Genomic DNA, 24208 nt, shown 5'->3' with positions numbered 1-24208 from the left:
CAAAGGTAAGGTAGGAGGACAAGGGTAAGGTAGGAGGACAAGGGTAAGGTAGGAGGACAAGAGTAAGGTGGGAGGCCAAAGGTAAGGTAGGAGGACAATCTCAATAGGATCAAGGTGGTGGTCGGTGGAGGCGTCTCGTTAAGGGGGGTTTAGAGGAGGGGGTGGCCATTGACATCAAGCCAAGGCAGATGTAGAGCAGGGCCACAGCTCAAGCTGGGATATACGCAGGAAACCTAGTTGCCAGAGTAGGTGAAGCCGTAGGTCTCGCTGGTGGAACCAATGCCGCACTGGCCGTACTTGATCCAGAAGAAGCCGTCGGTACCCCAGGAGTCAGTCCAGGAGTTCTTGCAGAGCCAGGCCTTCTTGCTGTCGTTCCAGCCAACAATCGAGACGGCGTGGCCGCCCTCGACCTGGGACGAGTGCTTGGAGTAAATCTGGTTGTTGGAGCAGCAGTTCATAAAGTCGGCATCTGCGAAGGAAGGGAAGAGTTGTCGTGAGAATCGCGCCGCTGCCCGGATCTAGAGCCATGCACTATGCAACTGCAGCGATGCAAGGGGCGATTCCTATCGGCTGTCCCGGATGATCCATGGCAATCGGCATTCGCACAAAGCAGCAGTACTTACAGACGGTGAAGGCAGTGACCACAGCACCATAGGTCATGATGTGCTGCTTGATCTGGTTGACACTGCTGAAGGAGGTGTCGGAGAGACCGCCGGTGCGAGGGCAGTCGCTGTCGTCGCACTGCTGATCCTGACCGTCGCCGGCGGTGTAAGGGAAGCAGTCGGCCGAGACGACGCCGTTCTGGGCAATGTCGTTGGCGGCCTCTCCGGTCTCCCAGCCAGTGTTGCAGGAAGCACCGTCACCAGAGCCAAGGCAGAAGAAGAGATCAGCGGTCGAGACCTCGATGCTGTTGCCGGTCTGGCTGAGGAAGGTGCTCTCGACGGTGGCAGCCGAGGAGAAGGCAACGCAGCTGCCGCACTGGCCCTGGTCCTTGATGGACGAGACCCAGTTCTTGGTGCGGGAATCCCAGGATGTGGGAAGCAAGGCAGCAAGGACAGCTTCGGAGTGGACATCAGAGGCGTTGCTGCCCTAGTTACCCCCATCCGCCGGGGTTGAGATGCAAACGGCAACGGTGTCAGCGGCGGCTCGACTGGAGCGATTGATATGCCGATCGGATCGGCGCAATCTATAGAATTATCTGACTGACATAGCTCAGTCGCTGCGTGGCGATCAAAAGTACTTACAAAGACTTGGGTGGCGATGGAGCTGACGCCCTTGGTGGTGAGAACAACCTTGGCAGCGTTCTTGTTGGAGTTGCTGTAGGTCTTAACCTGCTTGACCAAGCCCTGGAAGGTAGCGTCCTTCTTCTGGGCAAGGTAGCCCTTGTAGAGGTTGCTGGCATCAGCAGCCATCTTGGCCGTGTTCGCAGACGAGCCGATGACCTTGTCAAGGGAGTTGCGGTACTGGTCCCACTTGCCAGGGCTGGGCACAGAGGCACTCTCGACGGCTCCCGAGAGAGCGATGAGAGCGGCAAGGACAAAGCCAGCGTTGAAGATCATAGAAGCGGATTGAGGGAGGAAGAAGCGGAGAGAGGTTGAAGGCGGGAGATGGTCCTACTTTGAGCTGCGAGTGTCGAGAGCGCCGGTGGAGAACTCAACCAGGCCGGACCAAGCCCCGTTTTTATATGTGCGGGCGGGTGGGAAAGTCCAGCAGAGACCGGGGATCCAGACAATTGCATTGGAGAGATAGCCTTCGATGGAACGAAGACTGCCGACTGCATCTGGGGAGCGCCGCAAATGCATCGAGGGAGCCATGCCCGGGTGGCGGCTGATGCGAAAAACGCAAGGCAATTATTGGCAGGGCCCTTCGCCCAACCACCAGCAGCATTGCCTGATTTCACCTGCTGTGGCAAGAGTTGGCTGATGGGGAGCCACCCAGAGCCCCATGCGCGCCACCCAGCCGCCGATTCTGCCCAGATGATCGGGCCTGATGACCTGGCTCGGAGAATGGAGGCGGCGCCTGGAATGGCCAGGGCCACCGGAGCCCCCTCGCCGCCGGTGCCGTATCGGCCATGCTGCCTGGCGGCGCGGCACCATGGCCAGAAGAGCCTCGCTGGCCATGGTACGGCCGCGCCTGCAGCTCGGTCATGCGTTTGCGATTCGGCTGTGGTTCGGCTGGGTACTCGCCAGATGGGCCTTCCGGCGGCATCGGGAGCAGGCCCATGCACATCCAGTCAGGCGGATAGGAGGGCAAGTCTCTACGACGGCGATGGATCGCGCTGTGCACCGACGGCATCGGTGATGTCCGAGACGAGGGTATCGAAGCGGATCTCATGACCAGCCGGGAAGGCGCTCGCGGAGGGACGAGCCACAGCCTCTGAGGCAGACAGTAGCAACACATGTCACAGGACGGCATATTCGTTGCGGAACAGCAGCGACAAGGTGCACTGCGTGTACGTTGTTCCAAACCGATTCGGTTGATCGCAGAGAAGGCCAGATGGACTGAGCCGCGAACGGCAAAGCCATGGCGATACTTCGCGAACAGAGCAAGACTTCTCAAGAATAGACCGTGATGTTGGTGGTGGGCGCGAGCGGGCTGTGCTGGTGGGGCATAGAGGTGGGTGGATCCATTGGGGCTTGTCTGTCACCAGGGCCGCATCCATTCCCGCGGATCGATGGATCCACCACAGGGGGGTCTGGGCAAGCAAGCAGCCGCGACAGGCAGATACGGGGGTCAGATGACTGCCGGATGTGTGCTGACCATAGGAATGGCGGCGTGGGAAGAGGGGGCGTTGGACCATGCAGCCGCGATGGCACCACAATCCCACCACGATCCCACCACAGGCGCGTGAGCAGAACCGGTCCGGGGCAGCAGCAAGAAGACCAGAAGGGGGCACCGCTGTTGTGCTGACCGTGCCGGTTGCGAATGGGCTGACGGAAAGCGGGATGGGACGGGGGAGGGGGCGCTTTGGGCATGTGTTGCGGCCATGTGGCCGCGCGCATGATGCTTGGCCAGACGGCGCATGCAGCGATCCGGCCCACTCCAGCGAAGAGCCACGATGCAGGCAGAGAGTGTTGGTCCATGGCGAGGACGCACAGCCGAGACTTGCTATCGAAGTAAATCTCGCACCCTTCCAGCTCTGCTTCCGGCGATGCAATTGCGAGCGGAAGAGCCCGGCAGGTCTCGGAACCCCAGCTCCGACCCTGAATACAAACAAGAAAGGCAAAGGCGAAGGGAAAGGTAAAGGTAAAGGGAAAGGAAAAGGGAAGGGCAGGCTGGACAGGAGGGCAAAGGGTCGGGATCGGCAGGGTCGGGATCGGAAAACCATGCGGCAAGAAGGAAAAGTGGTCAGGCGAGGGGGCGCCGCCGGGGGGGGGAGCTGGCGGACCGGGAGGGGGCGTATACCCCGGGAAGCCAGACCAGACCAGACCAGACCAGACCAGACCAGACCAGACCAGACCAGACCAGACCAGACCTGCGGGCAGCCTGGAGGCTCTTTGGATATTCTCGTGCTGAGACCGTCGTTTGTATTCAGCGGCCCTGGCGGCGAGCAGAGTCGTCGGCTCTGTCAACCAGGCATGAGCAGGGCTCGTTGCAGAGACTGATACTCTCAGCCCGAGCCACAGGTCACCAGCGGTGCCCTTCCTCTCTGGTCGAAGTCATTGCTGCTACCCTTTCCCTCACGAAGCCTTGAATACGGCCACAAGCTCGGGGTCCAGCTTGTCGAGGAACGGGTTCTCGCTCGACTGGGACACCGGCTGGCTGCCGTTTGTCCTGGAGGCCGGGACGTTGGGCGACTTTTGTCGAAGGGGCTCGGGGCTCTTTGGCGTGATGCCGGACCGAGGCAGCTTGTAGAACGGATTGTTCTCGTCGCCCTCGTGCGGGATCCACGCTTCGTCAATCTCCTTATCCCACCATCGGTCCGAGTCAGTCGAGGGAGGGGGGAGGTTGTCGGTTGGAAGCTTCTCTGCTGGGAAATGCGTACACAGCGGTACCAGTGCGGTAACATCCATATCGTCATCAGTACACAATGCATCCGCGCATGGGGCGGTCATTAGCAGCCATCCATCCAGGCCGGGCGCTCGTTCGCGCCTCAGGCTATAGCTGAAACAGGAGTCGCTCACCTCGCTTTGGAGGCGATCCTCCAGACAAATCGATCAGCAGGGCCGTGCTTGGCGGGCGAGGTGCAGCTCGCGGCTTGGCAGAGGGTCTGATGGCCAGTGGGACCCCAGAGCGTCGAGCCTCGCGATAGAGCTCCCTCTCAAGAGTCTCGCGTTTGGCCACGTCGACAACAGCCGTTTGGATATCAAAGACGGACACAACTTTCGCCGCAAGTGAGGGGTGTGAAGACGGTCAGGATATGCGCCGAGACATTGTGCAATCGGGCACCAGCAACTCACCAGGCCGGTGGTCCGACATCAGCAGCGGGATACAAGTGTAGTCCAGCTGGTTGATCTGTGAGAGGGGATGGAGGTTAGCAGGACACTTGCACAAATGCCTGAGGCTGCAGATTTCACCCATTGTCACCGACTGCAACCGAACGATACATCCTGCCCTGCGATATCTGTGCGTCATTGTCGGCCCGAATACGCCCCACTTACTCCCTTTCCATAGTAGAGAACTCTGTCGGTCCAAGAGGGGACGCGCTGCTTTTCGCTGGTGTCATAGTCGGTAGTTCCATAGTCGAACTTGTAAGTTGGGGCAAACGTGATTGCCGATTCGGTGAAGCCATCAAAGGCGTTGCCATATCGCCTTTCCTCGCTGAGCTATATGGTGGACAGGGCACATCAGCAAGAGTTAGGTCGGAGCGGGCCACGAGTCCTCTGGGCTTGGCCAGCACTTGCGCTGCGCGACGACTATTTGACTCAGGCATGTTGGGCCGGGACGCATCTGGATGAATTGCACTGCTGTGGGCACTTGCCTGATCGTAACCGAGCAGCTCGGCATATCGTTCTTCGCGAACCATTCTGCGGACAAAGTCATTGTCGACTTCCTTGGAGAGGCGGTAGTTGAAGTCGCCAAACCAAAAGATCATGCTGATTCATCGACGGAAAGGGATATGCGTCACTCACGATGTTGGGGCCAGACAAGGAGGTCGACCCACCAATCGACCAGACGCACCACATATGCGCAGATACTGGCACATGTCTGACCAGCAGACAGTGCCGGTGTGCAGCGAAGGCGCCTCCAAACCTACTCGTGGTCGTAGAGCGATTTGCCCTTGAAGTTCAAGCTTCCTTGGATCGCAGCAAAATCGGCATTGCGCTCCGCAACCGAACTTGCTCCGGCCGCAAAATGAGAGGTCACAAACACGATGCTCGTATCGTTAAAGTCTAAGCTTAGACCAATGCCGCCTGTGGACACACGGGAGAGGAGTATACGATGATACAAGAAAGATATATGCCTGTGAGTGTGCAAGCGCCAGGGCGACCTGTGAGCTACCATTCGAGTGCCCTTGCACAACTCACCCTTGTTGGCAATCAAACCCGCAACACCGGTCTAGTAGACAGAGGGAGAGCGGTGAGACGTGGGCAAGAGTGCAGTGCCGAAGGGCGCCGCGTTTCCTTAGGCCTTGCTGATACGTAGTGCCGTTACAAGGGGCCGCCTCACCTTCTTGATCGAGATTTCAACATTCTTGATGTTTTTGATGCAATCTGATCGAACAAATACAAAGAGCGCCAGGGCATACGAGTTGACGCCGCGGAGGAGAGTGTACTGGTAGCTCTTGCTGAGTCGCTTGCATCGTTGGTTGATGGTGGACAGGAGAGCAGACTCCCACTGGGTCTTGATGGGGCCAATGTCACTCGTGATCATCTGCCGAGGGAGAACGCGCACGATCAGCGGCACGGCCAGAATCCGCCCGGAGCCCTTTGCCGATCAGTCTTACTGTTTGAATGTCCAGGTTGATGAGCTCTTGGATGCCGATGGCGTAGATCTCGGGGAGTTCGGCTGAGTAGCGATCACGTTTGCAGAAGAGACCATGATAAGCGGGTGGCTTGACTAAACCTTTGAATGCGGAGCAATCCAGACTGGGCAGCAGATCATGGAGCTCGTTCGCACACTCGACCAAAGCCACACACACTCACCGCGAGGATGGTGAATGAGTGGCTCCAGAGTAAGCTCCTTGTTGGGCAGTCGGCCACCAACGTTCCAGGTGGCCAGGAACACGCTGCTGGGCCAGAGAGATGAGTACTCTGCCTGGCGATCTTGAAGCTGGACGACCACGGACTCGTGGATTGGGTTTCGGACTAGAATGGTGTCACGACCGGCAAACTTGCCGAGGAGCAGATCAATGGTCTCTTGGCTTTGGCGTAGCAGCAGTTGATAGAAACGAGTCAATGCCAAGACACAACATACGTTCACCACCACACACCTCCAGCGGGGCGCTACGGCTATCAGCGAGCAGCGATACCGTCGCTATCATCCAACCGCGCTTGGACAAGACACCATGGGAATCGTACCGGTTCTTGTCCTTGAAGTTGTTGATCACAAAGCGCTGGGCAGACTTCATGGCGTCGTCGAAGAAGCCTGCAACAAAAGGTGAGTGCGGGTGAGTCAAGTAGCGTTGATAGAGCCCCATCCTGCACGATCGCTGCCAGAATGATATCATCGTACCTCCCACGGTCTGTTTGCCGGCTCGAGTAAAGGACGACTTGAGGGCTCCAGTGCCAGCGTAGATGCGACTGAGTTCGTCGCCGTTCTGTCGGAGGGGGAAGTGAGCAATTTATGTAATGCTCCGCTGCAGGCGCACGATGACCATTCGGCCTGTGTTGGTAGCGACATCCTCAGGTCGGCTTGCGTCTCTTACATCGGCCCAGATCTGATTGAACCGACTCTGAAAGTCTTGATCCGATACCATAGGAGCCATGTTCAGCTGCCGCAAGTGCGCCTCAAGCACCTCACGTGCCAGCATCCTGAAAGCAGCACAGCGCGATGAATGATCTCCGTCTAGCGATCCGCTGTAACTGCGGGCATGCAATCAGAGACAGTGCCGCAATGACGTACGTCTGGACAAAGTTGGTGCGGTCAAGGCAGTCCAAACAGTTGACTCGCATGGCTCCACTTTGCATGGTGATCACCTCGCCTTCGTTCATCAGATAGTATTGGTCGTGCTCAAGCTTGTCTCGCAGTCGCTGTACGATGGCATAGACCTAAACAGAGATATAAGTGCTGCAGTTTCAGCATCGACTGATGTCTTGGATAGGATGTGGTCTCGTGCATTCAGGTCGCGTGGAAGGGCTTACGTTTTGCTGGAAGGTGCCCGTGGGTCGCTTGGACTCGCTGTGAAAGTCAAAGGCCAGGTAACTAAGACTGCTGTTTTCTCGCTGACAGAGAACGTATTGCTTTCGGTACTCCTCCCCGAGCCCTGTCTCGGGAGAGCCCTCCTTGTTGCTCAGGAGATTGCAGATGTGGACATCGCCGTAGGTGCGTGTCAACTCCTACATGCGCGGAGGGGCAAGACAACAATCCAGGTCAGCCGGTGAATCGAGACAGCAAGCCACTGATCCTCATAGAAATCGAGACAGCAAGCCACTGATCCTCATAGAAATCGAGACAGCAAGTCACTGATCCTCATAGAAATCGAGACAGCAAGTCACTGATCCTCATAGAAATCGAGACAGCAAGTCACTGATCCTCATGGGCTCCTCTATCGGGTTGCTGCGCTGCCAATAGTCGGTCGGGTACCTGAAAGTGCTTCCGGAATGCAGGGGCTGTTGCCTCGGTGCTTCGGCTCAAAACGGGGTTGTGAGTCATCTGCCACAGTGCCCCAAGTGCGCACGGAGTAATGGAGGGTGAGAGGCTGACCCGAATAATATCCATAGAGCAACAATCATGCGGTACTTGGCCATCATATACCCAACAAGCAGCACTCGCCACCGAGGCCCCGCCAAACACGCCGATAGGACAATGCGCCGGCAGCCATACCTGAATACCGGTTTGCTCCCAGAACACTGCCAGAAGAAGCGCAGTCGCATTTAGTATATGCTACGGCATGTATATCGCCTCTGAAAGAGATGAGCGCTGCTTCTTACCGGGCACTGTTGAGCATCGACATGGGTATCAAGAACGGATTTCGGAAAGCAGGCTATCAGACACCATATCGAGGTTGCATCGGGTGTCATACGCAGTCTTCCCATCAGGGGCACGGTGCAGCAGCGAATCCTCGGGCAAACCATCGAGCAATCCTTCCTGTCATTACGCACCACTGCCTCTGAGCTGCACGAACGAAAAGCAGGTTGTTCCGATATAGACGATGAATTCGGTCTGGGTGGGGCGGAGGTGGCGGCAGGTGAGACGGCTATTAGGGCACAACCCAGCGGTTGGAGTGCTTGGAGTTCTGGGCCTGCAGCGATCGTGGTGCTGCTGCCAAATACCTCGACAAAGTTGGAGGCATGGCCGTCGTCATTGATACCGCGAGCATTGAATCGGGTCCCCGCATTCTCGCAGCTCAGACGGCTGCAGATTGCCATGCGCAACTGCCCACTGCCATACGAGCGGTAGTCAATATCACCAAAGTACCCGCGGGTCACCAGGGTGATCAGGCCACTGCTGTCGAGAGCCGCACGCTCGGAAAGATGGAGCTCGTCGCGCATCTTGAGGATGTTCTGCAGCATCGACTTGTTCCAGACATAGTGGGGGTCCGGCGAGGTGAAGATGCTGCTGTCGGCATCGCGGTTCTGTCGCTGATAGGAGCGAGTCATATCGTAGTTTCTGCAAAAGTAAAAGCTGCCGTCGGAAAGCAGCTTGATCAAGGTGGAGCAAGGGTGTTGTGGCTTGGACTCGTCGGGGTTGTTGTTATCGAGGATTTCGTTCATGCGGTCGTATCGAGACGTCAGCGCCGAGTAGAACGAGACCTCGGTGATGCGGAAGACGGTCGAGTTTTCGAGACGGCCAGCGACGACGGCATCCGTGATGACTCCGAGGAACAGGTCCTTGGTCGAGTCTAACGGCCGGACGGGGAGGATGGGTGGCGAGGGGACAAGCATAGCGAGGTCAGGCGGTCAGCAACCGATATAGACCCTGTCGATGAAGCCCGTAACAGGAGCGCTGCAGCCATCAGATTCAGGGAGTTCGAAGCAAGAATGTCTCAGGAGGCGAATGCTTATCGAACCCAGGGCGACGACGCATGGCGAAAGCAGAAACCCCCTTGAGCTTTGGATGGTGGAAAGGAGGGGGCAGGGCCGATGGAGACTAGCGGGCCTCTCAGGCTACTGTCAGAAGAAGGGCGCCCGAGCATAGCCAACGAAATCCTTACCGCTCGAGACCTCGATTGTGCCGATGCAGCCCCAGACTCGCTTCGGAGCCACGGACGACCGGCTGAAGAGCGACAGGTCGAGAGTGTCGCTCCGCTCAAATGCCGAGCACACCTTGGGGTTGACGGCATCTTCCGTGGTCTTGTCGAGAACGAGAGCCGGGCAGCGTCCGGACGACACTGGCGAGAGCACCAGCGACCGGGGGTATTCCGACAATCGGAGGATCGATGTTGCGCCGTCCATCGGGAAGGAGAGGGGCCGACAGAAGCGAGCGTTGTTGGGAAGAGGGGAGGGCGACGAAGGCGGCACGGCGCCCAGGAATCAGAGGCCGCACGCGCAGGACTGGGGCCTTGGCTTGGCCAGCAGACGCCTGTTTGGTGTTGGCGAGCGAATGCAGCTCGCTCTGGGCTCTGAGCCGACGACAGCATTCCAGTCCCGAAGGGCGCTGGTATTGGCAGTGCCGTAGATGGTCCTGCAGCGTATAGGTGGCTCTGCGGTAGCTATATGTGGTGTGTGATGGGATGTGTATTGTATCGGTAGTCCGGGTCCATGAGAGTATTCCCCGATGCCCAGTTTGAGCCGAGACGGCTGCTGCGATTGGAAACTGCTGTATTATCAGGACGGCTGCCCTCGGCACTCAGACCAAGGGAAGTGAGTGGGTGCTGTATTTCATTTGGCTCACAGCCGGACAACTCGCACGGCAGTCGGGTTGGTGGCCTTGGCGAGCTGCTCCTCGACTTTCTTGAGCTTTTTCTCGACATCGGTCTTCTCGATGCGCATCTGCTCCATTCGGTACACTGCTGCCGAGGCAGCCAGCGTCATAAAGGCTAGGATGCTGAAGAAGATCCCCGCGCCGATATTGGCATTGCTATCGCCCCAGGCATGGTTGGCATTGATGTTCTGTATCACAGAAATGACATCGATGCCGGCCACGATGGTTCCGATCCTGAAGATGCATTCGGGTTCGACAGTTGCATTAGTATCAGCCAGGAAAGTTGGGGTCAGAACTGGCGAAAACTAGTGAGAGCCAGCGGATCGGACAAGTCCAGCGAGCGACCGGAGCATCAAGAGTGCAAAGTGCCAGCCAAGGCAGCCAAAGACATCACATCCAGACTCGATCGGTTCAGAATGACGCCTGATACCTACAGGTTGATGACGGACGCACTGGCCGCATACCATGATGCCATGGAGATGCTGTCGGTCACGGCCAGGATAAGCGAGACCAAGGCCACGATGAATGCAAGGACGTGAAGCACCCACTCGACGACGGTCTTGCCGATATCCACTGATACGACGCAGCGTCCAGTGGCAGGTTAGTGCGGTGCTTTGGCTGCAGGCGGGCGTGCTGCAGAGGCGGTGACAATACTTACGCTGGCGAATATCGAAAGGAATTGGGTTCACGGGAGCTCCCAAGAACGAAGTGCATTCCTGAAACAGCATCGGATCAGTGGGGCTGCTTGCTGGAAGGGGCCTTGAAGGATGTAGGGAGATGCAGAAAGATGCAGGAATGACAAAGAAAGCATTTGCGGGCATCGCTAGATCGTATCTGCACATGCGACTCACCGAGATCGAGTATGAAGCATTGACTGCCGCCGTGGGGCAGAACCCCCAAAGGGCGGTGTAGTACTTGTCGCTCGAAGCCCAGGAGATATCTCTGGAGGAGAGATTGCCTGTAAGTATTTTTGTCGTTCCCCGTGGTATGTGCGCACCAGACGAAGATTGCTTCCGTTGGCAGATGCTGTTCCAGGCTTACTTGAAAAATGTCACATTGAGTCCTCCAAGAAGACATAAGCCCAGTAGCAGCTGGTGGGAGGCAGAGAGGTGGTCGTCAGCCTCGAGCGAGCAAGCCCCAAACCATCTGGCTTTCGCTGCAACCACCGGCAGGAACGTCCGGCTCACCATTGCCAGTCCCACCAAAATGTTGGATAGAAACTGCCTCCATGGCATCTCGGACCGTTTGGCAGCCATGCTGATGTTTGATGAGTGTTCAGATCTTGGTATGGGCGTGGACTAGGGCCAAACCGATGACGATGTTCACCGATGCGAGTATCGGCCGATGATGATGCTGCTGCCTCTCGGGCATCCCGGTGTGCTGCAGGTTGGGCCGCTGATATAGTCCACAGCCGAGTTCCGACGACGCTTGTCCGAACGGAGTCGAGCATGTCGCTGCTGGCCGCGCTGAGGGACGAAGAAACCTGGAATCGAGGCGGAGCAGATGGGTTCGCAGGCCATGGGGCAAGGCCGAGGCCGAGGGACCGATGCGAACCGGCGCAGATTATTGGAATCGAGTGGGATCGATATGGACTGGTGAAAATCGAGCGACCTTGACAGCGACCTTGACAGCGACCTCGACAGCGAGCCAGCACACTGGTCGAAGGCTTTGCTCCAGCCACAGACATGTCCTTACGGAAACGCATCTCTTCCGCTATCGTCGTCGCCGACGCTGTCCGGTCGTCGGGGCTTCCTCCATAACCACAGCCTTCGTTCCCGCTGGCCCAAAGAGCCCTCCTGCCGACCCAGGACAACAGCCTGATGACTTACAGCCGGTCAAATTGAAACGACAGAGTGCCTGTGTGAATTTAATGGGACGGATCGATCGCCTGGCTGAACGACGTCGATCGGCTCGCGCTGCTGTGATGAGATATTGGGGCCTTGGACGGAATCCGTGGGACAAACACCCACGGATATGATTTGATCCATCTGGTCATTCCTGGCCGAATGGATGATATGGCCCATCTACGGTGTGTCCGAAAGAGATGATGTGTCTCGTTTTGCGACACACTGTAGGCAAATCATCCAATAGCTGTGCAAGACCGACTTGCTCCAATCCGCCTGGATCCTGGCGGAGACGCAAGGGCGTTGCAATTGTCGGCGAGGATCCGCGGGCTGCATCGCCCCGTCGAGCCGCCTTTGCTCTGATCAACCTTCCGCTTATCCTTTGCCGGATTTCTCGTCCGTGGCCGGTATCGAACAGCAAATTATGGATAGCTATTCGTCGGCTCTGACTGAGCACGGTAAGCACGATGCTTCACGACGGTGCCGCTGGGAAAGTGTGCCGCATCCGCACGAACTGTCCTTGGCGGCGAAGTGCTCATCGTCAGCATCTCGCGACAGATTGGGCTATCCTCCATGAGATTCTGTCGCTCGCTCACTCCCACTTGGATGGAGAGTCCTCAAGTCTCCTGCAGGCGTCGTCCACCCTGGGGATGCTCAAGGTCTTCCGGGCTCATGATTCCGTTGTTGAATCCCACGCGTCGAGGCGGCCTTCGGGCTTCTTCAAGAATCTGCTGCTGAGGATGCAGCGAGAGATCGACGGCGCCCTATGGTGGGATAAATACGAGAGCGCAAAGATGGTGAGTCAGGCGAGCCTTTGACTGCCGGCTCAAGCCGCAGAACCGCAGAACCGCAGGACATTGCTCGGGCGATCGTATCGGAGCGACTGGGCAGAGGACCAATATGCATCGACGGCCGTTGAGTCGATGGGTGCCTGATCCAGGGCAGGCGCGGCTTCAATAGCCATAGCATTGATTTCGGCCTTTGAATCCACACTGCCTCTGGGATGCGGTTAGTTCTGGTCCCCTGAATTGACGCTGAGAAGCCAGTACCTATCCCAGAAGAGGCGCCACGACCGATCAGTCAACCGCACGGCACCAGTGCTCTTTGGCAACCATCTCGGATCGCATTCGGTGCCAGTTCCCGGAAGCTGTGCAATTACTCCCGTCGCTGCAAACAGCCATGGACGATCCGTTCCAGCAAATCGATCTGGGCTGTCTGTGTCGGCGAGCCACTATTCTGCCGCAGTTCCTCCTCTGCATCAAGAGGCATTGCACCGCCATGCGATGTCGGCGTCCGCTGGGTATCCGTCCGCCTATGTCCCCGCTTCACATAGCACGTTGGCCCCAGACAATTTGGCTCGAGCTCCAGATGCTGGTAGCTCAGCAAGACTCCCACCAGACAACGATTTCTTCTCGACGTCGAGACCTGCCGTGGGGCCATTTCCGGTCTCTCCGGAGCCTGTGTATGACTCGACCTTTCTGCTGGACGACAGCTATCGGACTGGACACTCCAATCGCTTTCATTCGGGAATCATCGAACCGTCTGCTCGAGCTTCCACCCTCCAGGCCATGCAGCAGCCCTCGCCTCCTGTCAGAGACATGCCTACCGACCTTTCAAAGTCTGTGCGTCCAAACGAGGATGGGCAAGGACTCCATCCAAGCTCAGGACATGGTTCGTATGCCGCGAGACATCCTGACGAATGCATATGGCATGATCAGCGCCGTTAATCTGTTGCACTTCCGACAGACTTTGATCACTCGCGAAACGCACGAGAGTCTGGCCAGCTCAAGCTTGCTCGGGCTTTCCATTCTTGGCGCAGGTGAGCTGACTCTGTCGGCATGGGTTGGCCATGGACGACGATCCAATGGCGACTAACAAGTGCCCTCTGTAGCTTTGCAATTGATTCAAAGCGCAAACGCAAGCGCCTGGTCGCCATGTGGATCGTGGCCATCAAGTGGTGGAAGGAACGCAAGCTTCGCGGGTCGATGAGGCTGTGGCGAGATAAGGCCTATCAGATCAGGGTACGTTTGGGGTCTACCGACAGAGCGTCTCGGGCAGTGTGGGCTCCGAATCAGCCTCTATGCATGCGCCAACAAGTATATCTTCTGCAGGAGTTTTCCATCTGGCAGGCAAAGCGAGCGGTGTTCAACGCACTGCTACTGAACGTTGTCAAGATCAGGATATCAGTCGACCGGTTCGCCAATTCCCACACTGTAGCGCGCTTCTTCCAGCTTTGGGTCCAGAAGCTTCGTGCACGATCTCAAAACCAAGAGAAGGAGGACACGACCGCCCAGGCTGTGCAAATCAAAAAGAATACTCACCTGATCCAGGAGTCGATGATGGTATGCTGGGCTCTCGAACAGCTGGCAGACAGCGGACATGGACATGTTGATGAGATGGGAACTGGCGCGGCGGCCTTTGACCTGGTTCCGAACGGCCTCTGTTGTCCTTGTAGATGTGGATTAGTGAGACACGGATCAAGAAGCTCGATCAGAGCAAGCAAGAGATTTTGCAGCGACGCTGGGCCCAGCGGCTCAAGATCCAAGCCTGGAATGTCTGGCGGATGCGGATCAAGCTTGGTGAGCAGTACGATATACACAGGATCTAGCCCAAGCGACAACCTCATTAACCAGATCGTGCTTGTACAGAGAAGCGTGGACATCGCCTCCTCCATACCAATCAACTCAATCTCATAACTCGTCTGTTTGTGCACTGGAGGAGGAGGTCAGTATGGGCACAGCTCGGCCACTCATCCTGAGAAGCGATCCCGTGCCTGTGAAGCAGCCACATGCTCATCGCTTCTCTACATCACGACTGTAGGATGCTGGTTCAGCGATATCGCGACGAAACGTACTGCCGACTCGCTGTCGAGTCCGAATCGAGACGTACCGTGCGGTTCTTTCGATTGTGGCTTGACAGGTAAGGCACCATGAACATGGCTCGGTTGCCCCGTACTTTGCCGCAAACGAACTGCTTTGAATGAGCGAGAAGGCGCAATGCCACTCATCTTGGTGCTCCAAATGCAGAACTCGGCTGCGAAAGACCGATCATCACAAACACCAGAAGGCAATTGCCCATCACGAAAAGGCATCCAAGTCTCGGGCCCTCGAGGTGTGGAAGCACTGGTACTTTTTGCACACCAAGGAGCGGTATCTCCATCAGCTCATGGATCGGGAGGCCCAAACAAAGGCGTTTCATCGATGGGCGATGCAATAGTAAGTGATGCTGCCGGAACCACCGCGACGGAGCTGTCATGGATAAGGTGCTCGTCTGGAGGACGCGTTTCCGAGCGACCATGTCGGATAATACCCGCACCAGTGGCGGCGAGGCAGCATTTGATAGCGCTGTTGCCATCAAACGCGCTCTCTCGGGCCTGCTGTCGTATCCTGTCGCATGAAGATGAGCATGTGCTGTCCGTGGCGCAGCATTCATTATGAGCTGACAATGTGTGCGGCACCCAACAGCAAACTGCGCAAGCGAGTCAAGACCATGGCTCTCCGGCTGTGCGCCGGCAAAGTTTTCCAGGCATGGCTAAGCTGGGCCCGCCGAAAGAGGGTATGTATCTCACTAGGGTTGCACGAGGGCGATGTGTGGGTGAAGGCGATGGCAGTAATTCAGACTTTTATTCAATGGCTTACGTAGACTGCCCGTATAGGACTTGAACCGAAAGTCGAACGAGTTCCTGCAAGCAGCAAGCGTATTGGGGTTGCGGACAAGTATGACCATTTGGAGTGGAGCTCTGAGGACGAGACAGGTACGACCCCGATCGCCCCTGACGACGATGCTGGCCGCAGGGACTTGGCATGGGCAAATGCACTGACGCATCCAGACGACCCACTCTTGCAGAATTTTGCCGAAAAATTACGCACATATCAAGCTGCACGCTCAACGAATATCAAGCAAAGCTGCTTAAGATTGTGGATGACGGCTCTACGATATAAGGCGTTTACTGTGGTGGCAGCCTTTGGCCAGAAGAAGAGAGCCCTCGCCGCATGGACCATATCCTTCCAGCGCCCCTGCGTCTCCGAGTTGTCTGCCAAGTTGGAGATATGCTCCGCAGCGCATTCGGATCTCGAGCACCTGTCACCCTCCATGCTGTGCAGTTCAGAGTCCAGACAATATGATCTATGGTTGGCATCGCGAACCTCTGTTGTGCTCCTTAACTCTCGCTGCTTGAATCATCACAGGGTGCACAGGCATGTTTCGGTGGTGCTTACGGGTAAGCTCTCCTACTTTGTGCGAGTGAATGTCTCCCAATGCGCCAATCCATGCTTTGTTTGATTCACTTGCGTGCTCCAATCACATGTCCGACAAACCTTGATACTGATCCGCTGCCATATTTTCCGCTCATGGATCGTCCGATGACGTGTTCCAAAATTGCACACCGTCTGTGTGAATATCAGAACGCCTGGTTACGTTTGTGAGCGTCCAGGACAAAGCCTACCTGATTCAGGCTTTCGCTCAGTGGAGGACTCAATTGAATGCCATTCAAACCAACTGGACCCTCGGAGGCGTGAGTACTATGCCTGCTCATTAAGGAGGGGGGAGTTTGTATATGGGTCCGCTAATGCTGTAGTATTTGCTCCGGGTCTCCAGACGAAATCAACCGAGTTTACCTTGCGGGTCGCATTTGCGCAGTGGAAGCGAGAGCACGATTCACATAGTTGCTCGGATCAGTCGGCTCGCCAGTTTGCAGTCCAGCACGCCCAACATCACGCTTTCGGAGTTTGGACCCAGAGGTATACTCGTTGCATGCATACTGTGCGACAGGCGACTTTGAAGGCTCTAAATACGCTTTTGCTTCGATGTCAGGCACACCCAGATAAAGGAGCAGCGCATGATGGAGGAGCACGCAAGGATTCAAGAGATCTGCCGCACTCAGCTTATATGGAACTCCTTCAGATGTAAGGGATTACTGGTCGAGAAACTTGCATCAAGAGGTGTGGACGTTGCGTACGGGCGTTGCAAAAGGGATTGCGAGCGCACCGAGGACACTGAGGGCACCAGGTCGCCAACATGAAACTCGATTTGTCTCAAACAGCATGGCACAAGTTCACCAGAACCATGCGCACTCTTGACACGAGCCTGAAGTCGGTCCAGGAGAGCCATATGACGGTACGGTTACAGATATCACCAGCAAGTCCCGTCGGAATGTGCTTTCAGACTGACAAGAAATGTATGGGGCTTCACATACCGTGTGTTTTCTCAGCGGCTGCAAGTGATTTACTTCCAACGTTGGTGGCTCGGGGCCAAGCGACTGAATCGTGCCATGCTGGTTGCCAAAGCTTTTCGCCACGGAAACCTCGCTCGGTAAGCAGTCGCTGTCGCCTTTTCATAGGGCCGGTGCCCTGTCAAACACCTCCAGTGGACATCGATGCTGGATGAAGAGCATCGAGCACAACGCTGTTTCGGGCCTCTCAGTGCATTTAACTCTTTTGATGTCCCAGCCATGTTCTGGACAAGTGGCGTGTGCGACTCGCACAAGAGCGGACGCATGCAGCAACCGTGAAAAGAATCGAGTCCAAGACGCAGCAGAGTAAGAAGCTCTTGGGCTGGTTTGGAGTCTGCACCCTCCAAGTTGTTGCAGTGTTGGTGGGCATCGCGGGCTCTGTATGAGACTGTGCCGAGTCTCATTCCGCTGTTTTGCTCGGACCAAACCCAGGTCTCGTTCATCGGTCCTTTGCTATTTGGAAGCTGTTGTATCAAAAGTCCGCGCGACTGCTTGATATTGAGCGGAAAGTGATCCAGCAATCTGGCGTGCGTCGGCTGTGCCTCTTTGTCGCCAAGTGGAGAAGCAAGTGCGAATCAAACCGGGCCTCAAAGATGGTAATGTGCACCCCGATCCATATCACAGATAGCCGCTGGTGGCGCGCGAGATACAAGAGATTTATCAAAGTAGCTCACTCACCGCTCAACATGGTACACCTCGTCAGGAACACGCCGCGGTGGAATTATTTGGTCGGCGGCACAGGCGAAAGCACTTTATCAAATGGATCGGCATCTGGAATGTAAGAGCCAAGTCGCGTGGCTTGGCTTGTATCCTGTTCACGCAGCCTTCGATCTAACTAGGGCGTCTGGACATGTGCTCGATGCAGGCTGCACGATCCAAGAGAATGATGAAAGTCAAGCTTATGCGTCACATCTGGTCGATGTGGAGAGACAAATATCTGGAAAGCTCGAATGGATGGCTGGCCGAGAGACTGTATCTCAAACGCCTGATGGGAATTGTACTTCGCAACTGGATCTGGCGATACCGACGGAAGCTCATCTGTGGAGGCAAGGATGCTGGGTATGTAGCGATAGGCCATTGGGCGGCTATTGGCAAGGACCTGCGCCATGGAGTATGTTCGCCTGATTTGACACCACGCCATCAAGCCACGCTGCTGGACTCACCCATTCGCTTGGAACTTGCAGTCTGGACGACGACCCAGGAGGGCACTTTTTGCATGGACTTAGACAAAACTGCGATCGCTCCGCCATGCCACAGTATACGTGCAACATGGTGAGCCTGCCGTAACTCTTGATCGTCTGTGCATGCGATATATTCTCGGAAGGCTTCTGATCCAAGCAATAATGGCTACACACAGTCATCCGTTTCGCTCAAGTCCTTCAGCGGCATGTCTACTATTTCACGAATTTTACATACCACGGATGTCCTCTGTCCGCTTGCATGCGATCCATACCAGGGATACTCGAGCAAGCGGTGGATTGGAAACGCCCACTCGAGTCTTCCGCTCTTTGCCTCATCCAGAGCTGGCAGTCTCTACTCAAGTCGCGCTCTACCATCAACTGGAGGCCCACCACAAGCGAGCATGAAGATCCGAGACTCACACATCCTAGGGACATACTTTGATCGATGGCAAACATACAATATCCGTCGGAAACAGCTGCTGGAACTGAGTCATGGCTTCCGTGTTCAGCATCTAAAACAAAGTGCAATGGCGTTTTGGCAACGACGACTAGTGCTGATGCGACGACAGAAGCAGGCTGTCAAGATCGATAAAACGAACGCCATCCGATCGGCGCTGCGCAAATGGAAGATCGCACTCACAAGGAAGGAAAGAATGGAGAAGGCAGCCTCGAAGATGTACCAAAAATGGGACAGCCGCTTGCTGAAGCGGTCGCTCGCCGCCTGGCATAACCAAAGCCAAGTCGCTTTCGCGAACGAGGAAGTTGCCGCGCAGCTCCGCGAACGTCGCATCACAGCGAGGTGCTTTGGGGTCTGGAAGGACAGGGATACCCGTGTCGCCCTGTCCATGGACGTCAGCTACCGTCGATATGCCTCGGATCTAATAACCAGATTCTGGAGGCTTTGGAAAGCTCGCCGTGATTTGGCGATGCAGCAAAGACGTGAAGACCGCCAATGGGATCTCGCTTGCCAACACTCGGTGAGCCGCCTTTCTCACCGATTCCTGCAGTTGCTGCGACACCAAACCGAATTACGCAAGCGCGTGGTATCCTGTGCCGCCAAAAGGTTTCTGGTGCACATTGCCCGCACCTGGTTCAGAAAATGGCTGAGCCTGCGTCAGCAACACCAAACTTTCCGGAAGATGGAAGATGCTGCTGACGAATGGCACGAACAACAGGCGATCAAGTGGACTGTGACTGTTTGGCGGACAAGACTTTATCAGCTCCAGCTTGAACAGCACGCCGCAGCGACATATCATAGAAACCTGGTTATCGAATCGTGGAATGCATGGTATAGCAGACTGGCAAGCATTCTCAATGAGAGACTCTCGAATCAGATGTACATGCGCCATTTCCTCGCCCAGGCGTGGGTCACATGGAGGAGCGGCTTCCACTGCCGGCAAGGTATACGAGCGATAGAGAGCAAGGCCGATATTCTGACAGCACGAAGGCACAGCAAAGCCATCAAAGCAGCATTCCATGGTAGGGTGTGAATATGCAGGGCCCGCTGCACCTCCCAGCAATCTTTTGTGCCCATAGTGCTTCCGGGACATGACTCGATGCTAATGAGGCTGCCTCGACGATATTCTGGGATGCACAACGATGGTTGCTGCTGCGCCTCTCGATTTGAAGCCTGGCAATCCAAAGTGAAACATCGCCATCGTCTGCGCTCGCATGAAAGACAGCTGTTGGTCAACATCGCTCATCGGCAGGGTGGCCGGCCCGCAGATGCCCGCGAAATGACAAACGAAGTGCTCCGGGACATGATAAACTGCAGGGCGGCGTTCAATCTCTGGAGGCGGAAGCTCACGATTCAAACAAAAGTCAAGAAACTACATAAGGACCATCTTCTCCGGAGGGCTTTGATGCACTGGCAAATCGTAACAACACAATCCAGCGTGAGTTAGACCCGCCTATGTCTACTTTTGGCATGAGTAGATGGCTCAGTGTCTGACGTGCACAATCGATCTATCCCTCAGATATGCGAGTCGCAAAAGGTCATTCTCTTCACCCAGACCCAGGCCAATCGAAAGCTCTCCATCTCTCTCTGGGTTTGGAAAGAGCACTATCGTGCCAAGATTGCCCGAAAAACACGAATATCGGTGCTAAGTAGGCACTTTGCTCGGTGGCGACTCGCCGTCGATGCCGCGAAGGTGAGCGGCAGGTCTGGCACTCATTGTTCCTTGGCGGTGGTAATGCATTGCTGCTGAGCGACGTTAGGCGTCGCGAGCGAAAGCTATCGCTTGGGCGATCGCTAAAAATCTGTCCTGCGAGAGTAGGAACAGCAAGACCGTCAGGCAGTGTATATCGAGCAGTCTCTCCAGCGACGCTTCTTCTCAACATGGCGACGCAGCATGGGAATGAGGATTGCAGACTCTCATAGTTCTCAGAGGCGATTGCACTTTGCGTGGAATCAGTGGAAGCTTTTCCAGAGGCTTGCAAAGGTACGCAGTGCACCAAAGCCTGTTATCGTGTTTAGAATCTGCTCAAAGCTCTATGCAAAGACTAATCCTCGTATTCGCACCGTAAACAGCGAGAGCATGAGGAGTCTGTCAACACTCTGCAAGCCAAACATCGGAAAGCCGTGGTCGCCGCAGCATTCGATCTGTGGAGACAGCGTACTGCCCAGCGAAACGAGCGACGGCAGCTTGCCAGGCTCAAGAGAAAGGTAAAGTAGAGCAGCGCCGCCGGATTCATCGAGACAGAGCCATGCCACATTGCGAGACTGTGAGCATATCTATTCAGTCTTTCTCAAATGATTGAGGTCCAGCCCGACTGATGTGATCTTTCCTTGCGAATCCAGGTTTTTACAGTATGGCGAGATTGGGCCAGCATCGGCGGTCTTGCAAAGCGAATTGCGCTGCAAAGGAGCTTCCGGCGATGGGTGTGGCATCTTCACATCCATCAAGGTGTGTAGTCAAGCGATCGGGTTGCAAGCATTGCGGGTGTTTAGCGGGAATGCACTCGAGCATGAACTCTAATCGTAAATACGGTTTCTGGGCTCAAACTGCAGCGACGAATGTGGACGCCCAACGCTACCGGCAACACCGGATGCTGCAGCTGTCATTTGAGTATTGGCACTGGCTTGCCGTCAAGAGAGCTCAGCATCGCCGGTCAAGTGCTCTCCCACCCCGCCCATCGACTGCGAGAGCAGCGCTTCACCAAACGGAAGGGGCACGCGAATGCTTTGTGATCCCCGACGATACTGTCGCAGTTGCTCGCTCCCAGAATCTGGTCTCAATCCAGGACATCCAAGCTCGCATGAGCGTTGTCGATTACCTGCGACTGGACGATCTGTGCAATGCATTCAGACTGCGAAAAATGCGGCACAAGATATGGGAGCCGTGGAAGACAAAGACCAAGCAGCATATCTTTGAGACGCAGCGGAAGCTGGTAAGGTCACACGCGAAGTATCTTTGAATGGTTGCTGGTCAATCTGCTTGGTTTTGCGATATGTAACTCCACTTGAATTCTCTCTAGATCTTTGTTATATCCTGGTCAGAGAAATGTATCCAACGGAAAGTGCTACTGGGATGGCATCAGGTTGTCAGTGACAAAGCCGCAGGCACCGCTCGACCTTCGTTGTAAGTGGATGTCTGACTTGAAAGGAAAATATCTTTGGCCAGCATCGTATTGAGCCAAGGACGGGCACAGGTCGCTCATGTCGGTGGCCGACCGCACTTGTCCGATACTAGTGATGACACAAAGACACCTGGTACTTTCGTCGCGATTCCATTCGCAGGGTGCGCATCAACTCCAAGGCAGACATTGTCAATGACAACCTGATCCTTGGCCAGAGCTTCGAAAAGATGATGGAGGGCTGAAAGCGTTGCCTGAGCAGCTTGGATGCTCATAGCCACCTTGGCGTATTCGCCATAAACTGGCCAGCGGCAATGGCCTAGGCGCCAATGTGCGCCGTTCGCCACGAGGGCGAATGTGCGGTCGATAGCTTGTATAATGACCAGCAGAATCCGGGCACCTTGACACCACGAGTGAGGTGGTCGTACACTTGTAAATGAAATACGGCACGATGTATTTGTAGCGATAACTGCCACACAACTACGGTCTTGAATGTAACGGCGTACAAAGCACAGCGTCGCTGTTGACATCGCAGTCGGCCGGCTTCCCCAGCATAGCTGCTGGCGAAGAAACAGCCAATGAATCAATGCAGCGGCTCGGTGGAACAGCGACCTTGCTCCACTTTCGGTTGATAGGCGCCGCCGCGTGAACTATCCTCTGACGCATCGGCTGGGTTCGAATGGCTAGAGGGTGTCAAAGTCCTGAGGCAGATCGAAAGATTCATAGAATTGCTGGGAGGATATGTTGAAGTTTTGCGCGCAGTACGACTGCAGAGCAAAGATGTTTTCTGTCCATGTCGAGTCGGCAAATCAGTGGCGCATTCGTTGGAGCCCCTGCACCGCCTGTGGCGGCCTCGTGGTCAAATTGCCACAGGACGGTCGGCGATCCCCAGAGACGATCCCCAGAGACGATCCCCAGAGACGATGTGGCGGCTCATACCTGTCCACCGGTTTGCAGCGAGACGAGCCTGATTTGTATATTTTTCTGGAGTATTCGGATCACGGAATTGAAGTCAGTGGGGCGCCTGGTGCCAGCGATTGCCTCGATCGAGTCGCTACTCACCTTGCTCCCTCAGCACGGCCGGGTCGCAGTCCTTGAACTTTTGTAGCTCGTCCTTGTACGCTGCCTGTTCGCGTTCCAGCTGCTGGATTTCCTTGAGCATCTCGTCACGCTCATCCTGCAACAGCATCGTTGAGCACGGTCGAATGGGTCTCAGTCACAAGGTTGAATGGGATGTCGCTATGTATCGCTCAGGTCCGATGCCTTACCGAATCCTCGCGGCCACTCCGAGCGGCCTCGATCTGCGAATCCAACTCCTTCTTCTTCTTCTGCTCGATCGATAATACAGACAGTAAGCATAGATGCCTGACCTACCACGAAGCATGAGCGAGCCGGGAGCAAGCCACTTACCTCGAGAGAGGCATGCTCGGATGTCAGGTCGTCCAGGATCCGCTTGCGCTGGTGGCCGCAAGCCGAGTGCAGATGTCAGACAGTATTCAGTTGCCATACGCTGGCAATGATCGATAGCGCATCATTGCACCCACCGTCTGCAGGCCGGCGCTCGGGAACGCCCAGAAATAGTTGGAGGTTCCGATCTTTTCGGTGTTGACCATGGCATCGGACTATGATGGCAATAGGAATAGACTCGCTGGTCAGTGAGCCCAAATGAGGTGATGGACTGAGATGCCATTGTCTTATGTCCATCGTTTTTGGGAGGTAAAATGGCACTGACCACAAGCCCGTCGAGAACTTCTTTAACTGACTGGGTGACTGGACGATGGCTGGAGCGTAAGTCGAGTGATCCCAGCACCCGGTTGCTCGTTGGTCATCCAAAGCCGGGTATGAATATACCCATGAACATAAGGCCACAGCACATACCTATCCCCTTCATCTTAGGAGCCATTTTTTCCAGCTCCTGGAGGATGTATAGAAGGTCAGCATTCACTCGTGCTGGAAGGGGGGGGGGTAGGGCGCACTTGAGACGGCCCTGTCCGCTGGACACTGAGGTGGTACCTTGAGCTGCCAAAAGTCCTTTGTCTCAAAGAAGATCTCCATGAGCTTGGTCCGCTTCTCTTCCATCGAGAGGCCGCGCTTCTTTCCGCTCTGTTGCGACGAAATAGCGTCCGTATTCCTTGGTCGGTGAGTCAGCAGCGCGGGACCACTTGCACGGATGGATTGCGCATGCGACAGACGCCATGCAAGCCAAGACGAACGAAGCAGACCATGATGTCGTTGACTCTGCTCAGAGGTCGGGGTGATGATTGTGCGATACGGGGGTTGTGCGATCGTCTTGGTGGTCTTGATCGTCTTGAGGAGTGGGCGGGGAACCTGAGGATGGGGTGGGCGGACGGCAATCAAGCCCAGCGAAGCGATCCAGCACTGCGCAGTCGGCGCTCCTGCGATTGGCCCTG

General features: G+C 55.8%; 5 protein-coding genes across 5 annotated transcripts; 1 reads left to right on the top strand and 4 right to left on the bottom strand.

The window, feature by feature from the left end:
• Positions 1-37: 37 nt before the first annotated feature.
• Positions 38-1559, bottom strand: BJ171DRAFT_564818 (uncharacterized protein; the record flags this gene model as incomplete). Its single annotated transcript, XM_053113318.1, has 3 exons — positions 38-469; positions 624-1089; positions 1245-1559. 3 exons carry the CDS (start codon positions 1557-1559, stop codon positions 234-236), a joined length of 1017 nt encoding a protein of 338 aa, XP_052971054.1. The 3' UTR covers positions 38-233.
• Positions 1560-3506: 1947 nt separating this feature from the next.
• BJ171DRAFT_564817 (Sac phosphatase domain-containing protein) lies at positions 3507-9581 on the bottom strand. Its single transcript, XM_053113317.1, has 21 exons — positions 9257-9581; positions 8376-8944; positions 8205-8265; positions 8166-8171; positions 7927-7952; positions 7687-7755; positions 7245-7439; positions 7006-7151; positions 6809-6914; positions 6616-6700; positions 6462-6528; positions 6087-6304; positions 5888-5949; positions 5611-5814; positions 5469-5499; positions 5198-5354; positions 4922-5036; positions 4602-4766; positions 4401-4455; positions 4125-4322; positions 3507-3970 (listed from the first exon to the last, which is right to left on the bottom strand). The coding sequence occupies exons 1-21, from the start codon at positions 9495-9497 to the stop codon at positions 3681-3683; spliced, it is 3066 nt and encodes a 1021-aa protein (XP_052971053.1). The 5' UTR covers positions 9498-9581; the 3' UTR covers positions 3507-3680.
• A 174-nt stretch (positions 9582-9755) lies between these two features.
• On the bottom strand, positions 9756-11417 carry BJ171DRAFT_172318 (uncharacterized protein). The gene is made up of 6 exons (XM_053105975.1): positions 11154-11417; positions 11008-11057; positions 10818-10908; positions 10625-10682; positions 10401-10539; positions 9756-10200 (listed from the first exon to the last, which is right to left on the bottom strand). Exons 1-6 carry the CDS (start codon positions 11220-11222, stop codon positions 9933-9935), a joined length of 675 nt encoding a protein of 224 aa, XP_052971052.1. The 5' UTR covers positions 11223-11417; the 3' UTR covers positions 9756-9932.
• Positions 11418-12463: 1046 nt separating this feature from the next.
• On the top strand, positions 12464-22278 carry BJ171DRAFT_488001 (uncharacterized protein). Its single transcript, XM_053109339.1, has 32 exons — positions 12464-12607; positions 12824-13481; positions 13557-13629; positions 13702-13831; positions 13922-14152; positions 14266-14389; positions 14459-14534; positions 14631-14729; positions 14837-15025; positions 15275-15365; positions 15466-15564; positions 15657-15808; positions 15995-16029; positions 16214-16323; positions 16407-16549; positions 16623-16714; positions 16852-16925; positions 17020-17120; positions 17258-17346; positions 17473-17636; positions 17744-17818; positions 17906-18099; positions 18225-18312; positions 18398-19700; positions 19851-20116; positions 20198-20371; positions 20498-20662; positions 20752-20886; positions 21022-21127; positions 21232-21611; positions 21699-21802; positions 21961-22278. Exons 1-32 carry the CDS (start codon positions 12551-12553, stop codon positions 22040-22042), a joined length of 5859 nt encoding a protein of 1952 aa, XP_052971051.1. The 5' UTR covers positions 12464-12550; the 3' UTR covers positions 22043-22278.
• On the bottom strand, positions 22279-24111 carry BJ171DRAFT_487996 (meiotic nuclear division protein 1). Its single transcript, XM_053109338.1, has 10 exons — positions 24020-24111; positions 23811-23900; positions 23676-23712; positions 23530-23567; positions 23342-23419; positions 23208-23255; positions 23066-23125; positions 22860-22974; positions 22737-22781; positions 22279-22584 (listed from the first exon to the last, which is right to left on the bottom strand). The coding sequence occupies exons 1-10, from the start codon at positions 24020-24022 to the stop codon at positions 22481-22483; spliced, it is 618 nt and encodes a 205-aa protein (XP_052971050.1). The 5' UTR covers positions 24023-24111; the 3' UTR covers positions 22279-22480.
• Between the last annotated feature and the right edge of the window lie 97 nt (positions 24112-24208).

This window comes from Polychytrium aggregatum (assembly GCF_025602895.1).
Source record: "Polychytrium aggregatum strain JEL109 chromosome Unknown BJ171scaffold_3, whole genome shotgun sequence".
Taxonomy (NCBI): Eukaryota; Fungi; Chytridiomycota; class Chytridiomycetes; order Polychytriales; genus Polychytrium; species Polychytrium aggregatum.
Note: the sequence above shows the minus strand (reverse complement) of the source record. Positions and strands in the feature narration are given on the sequence as shown.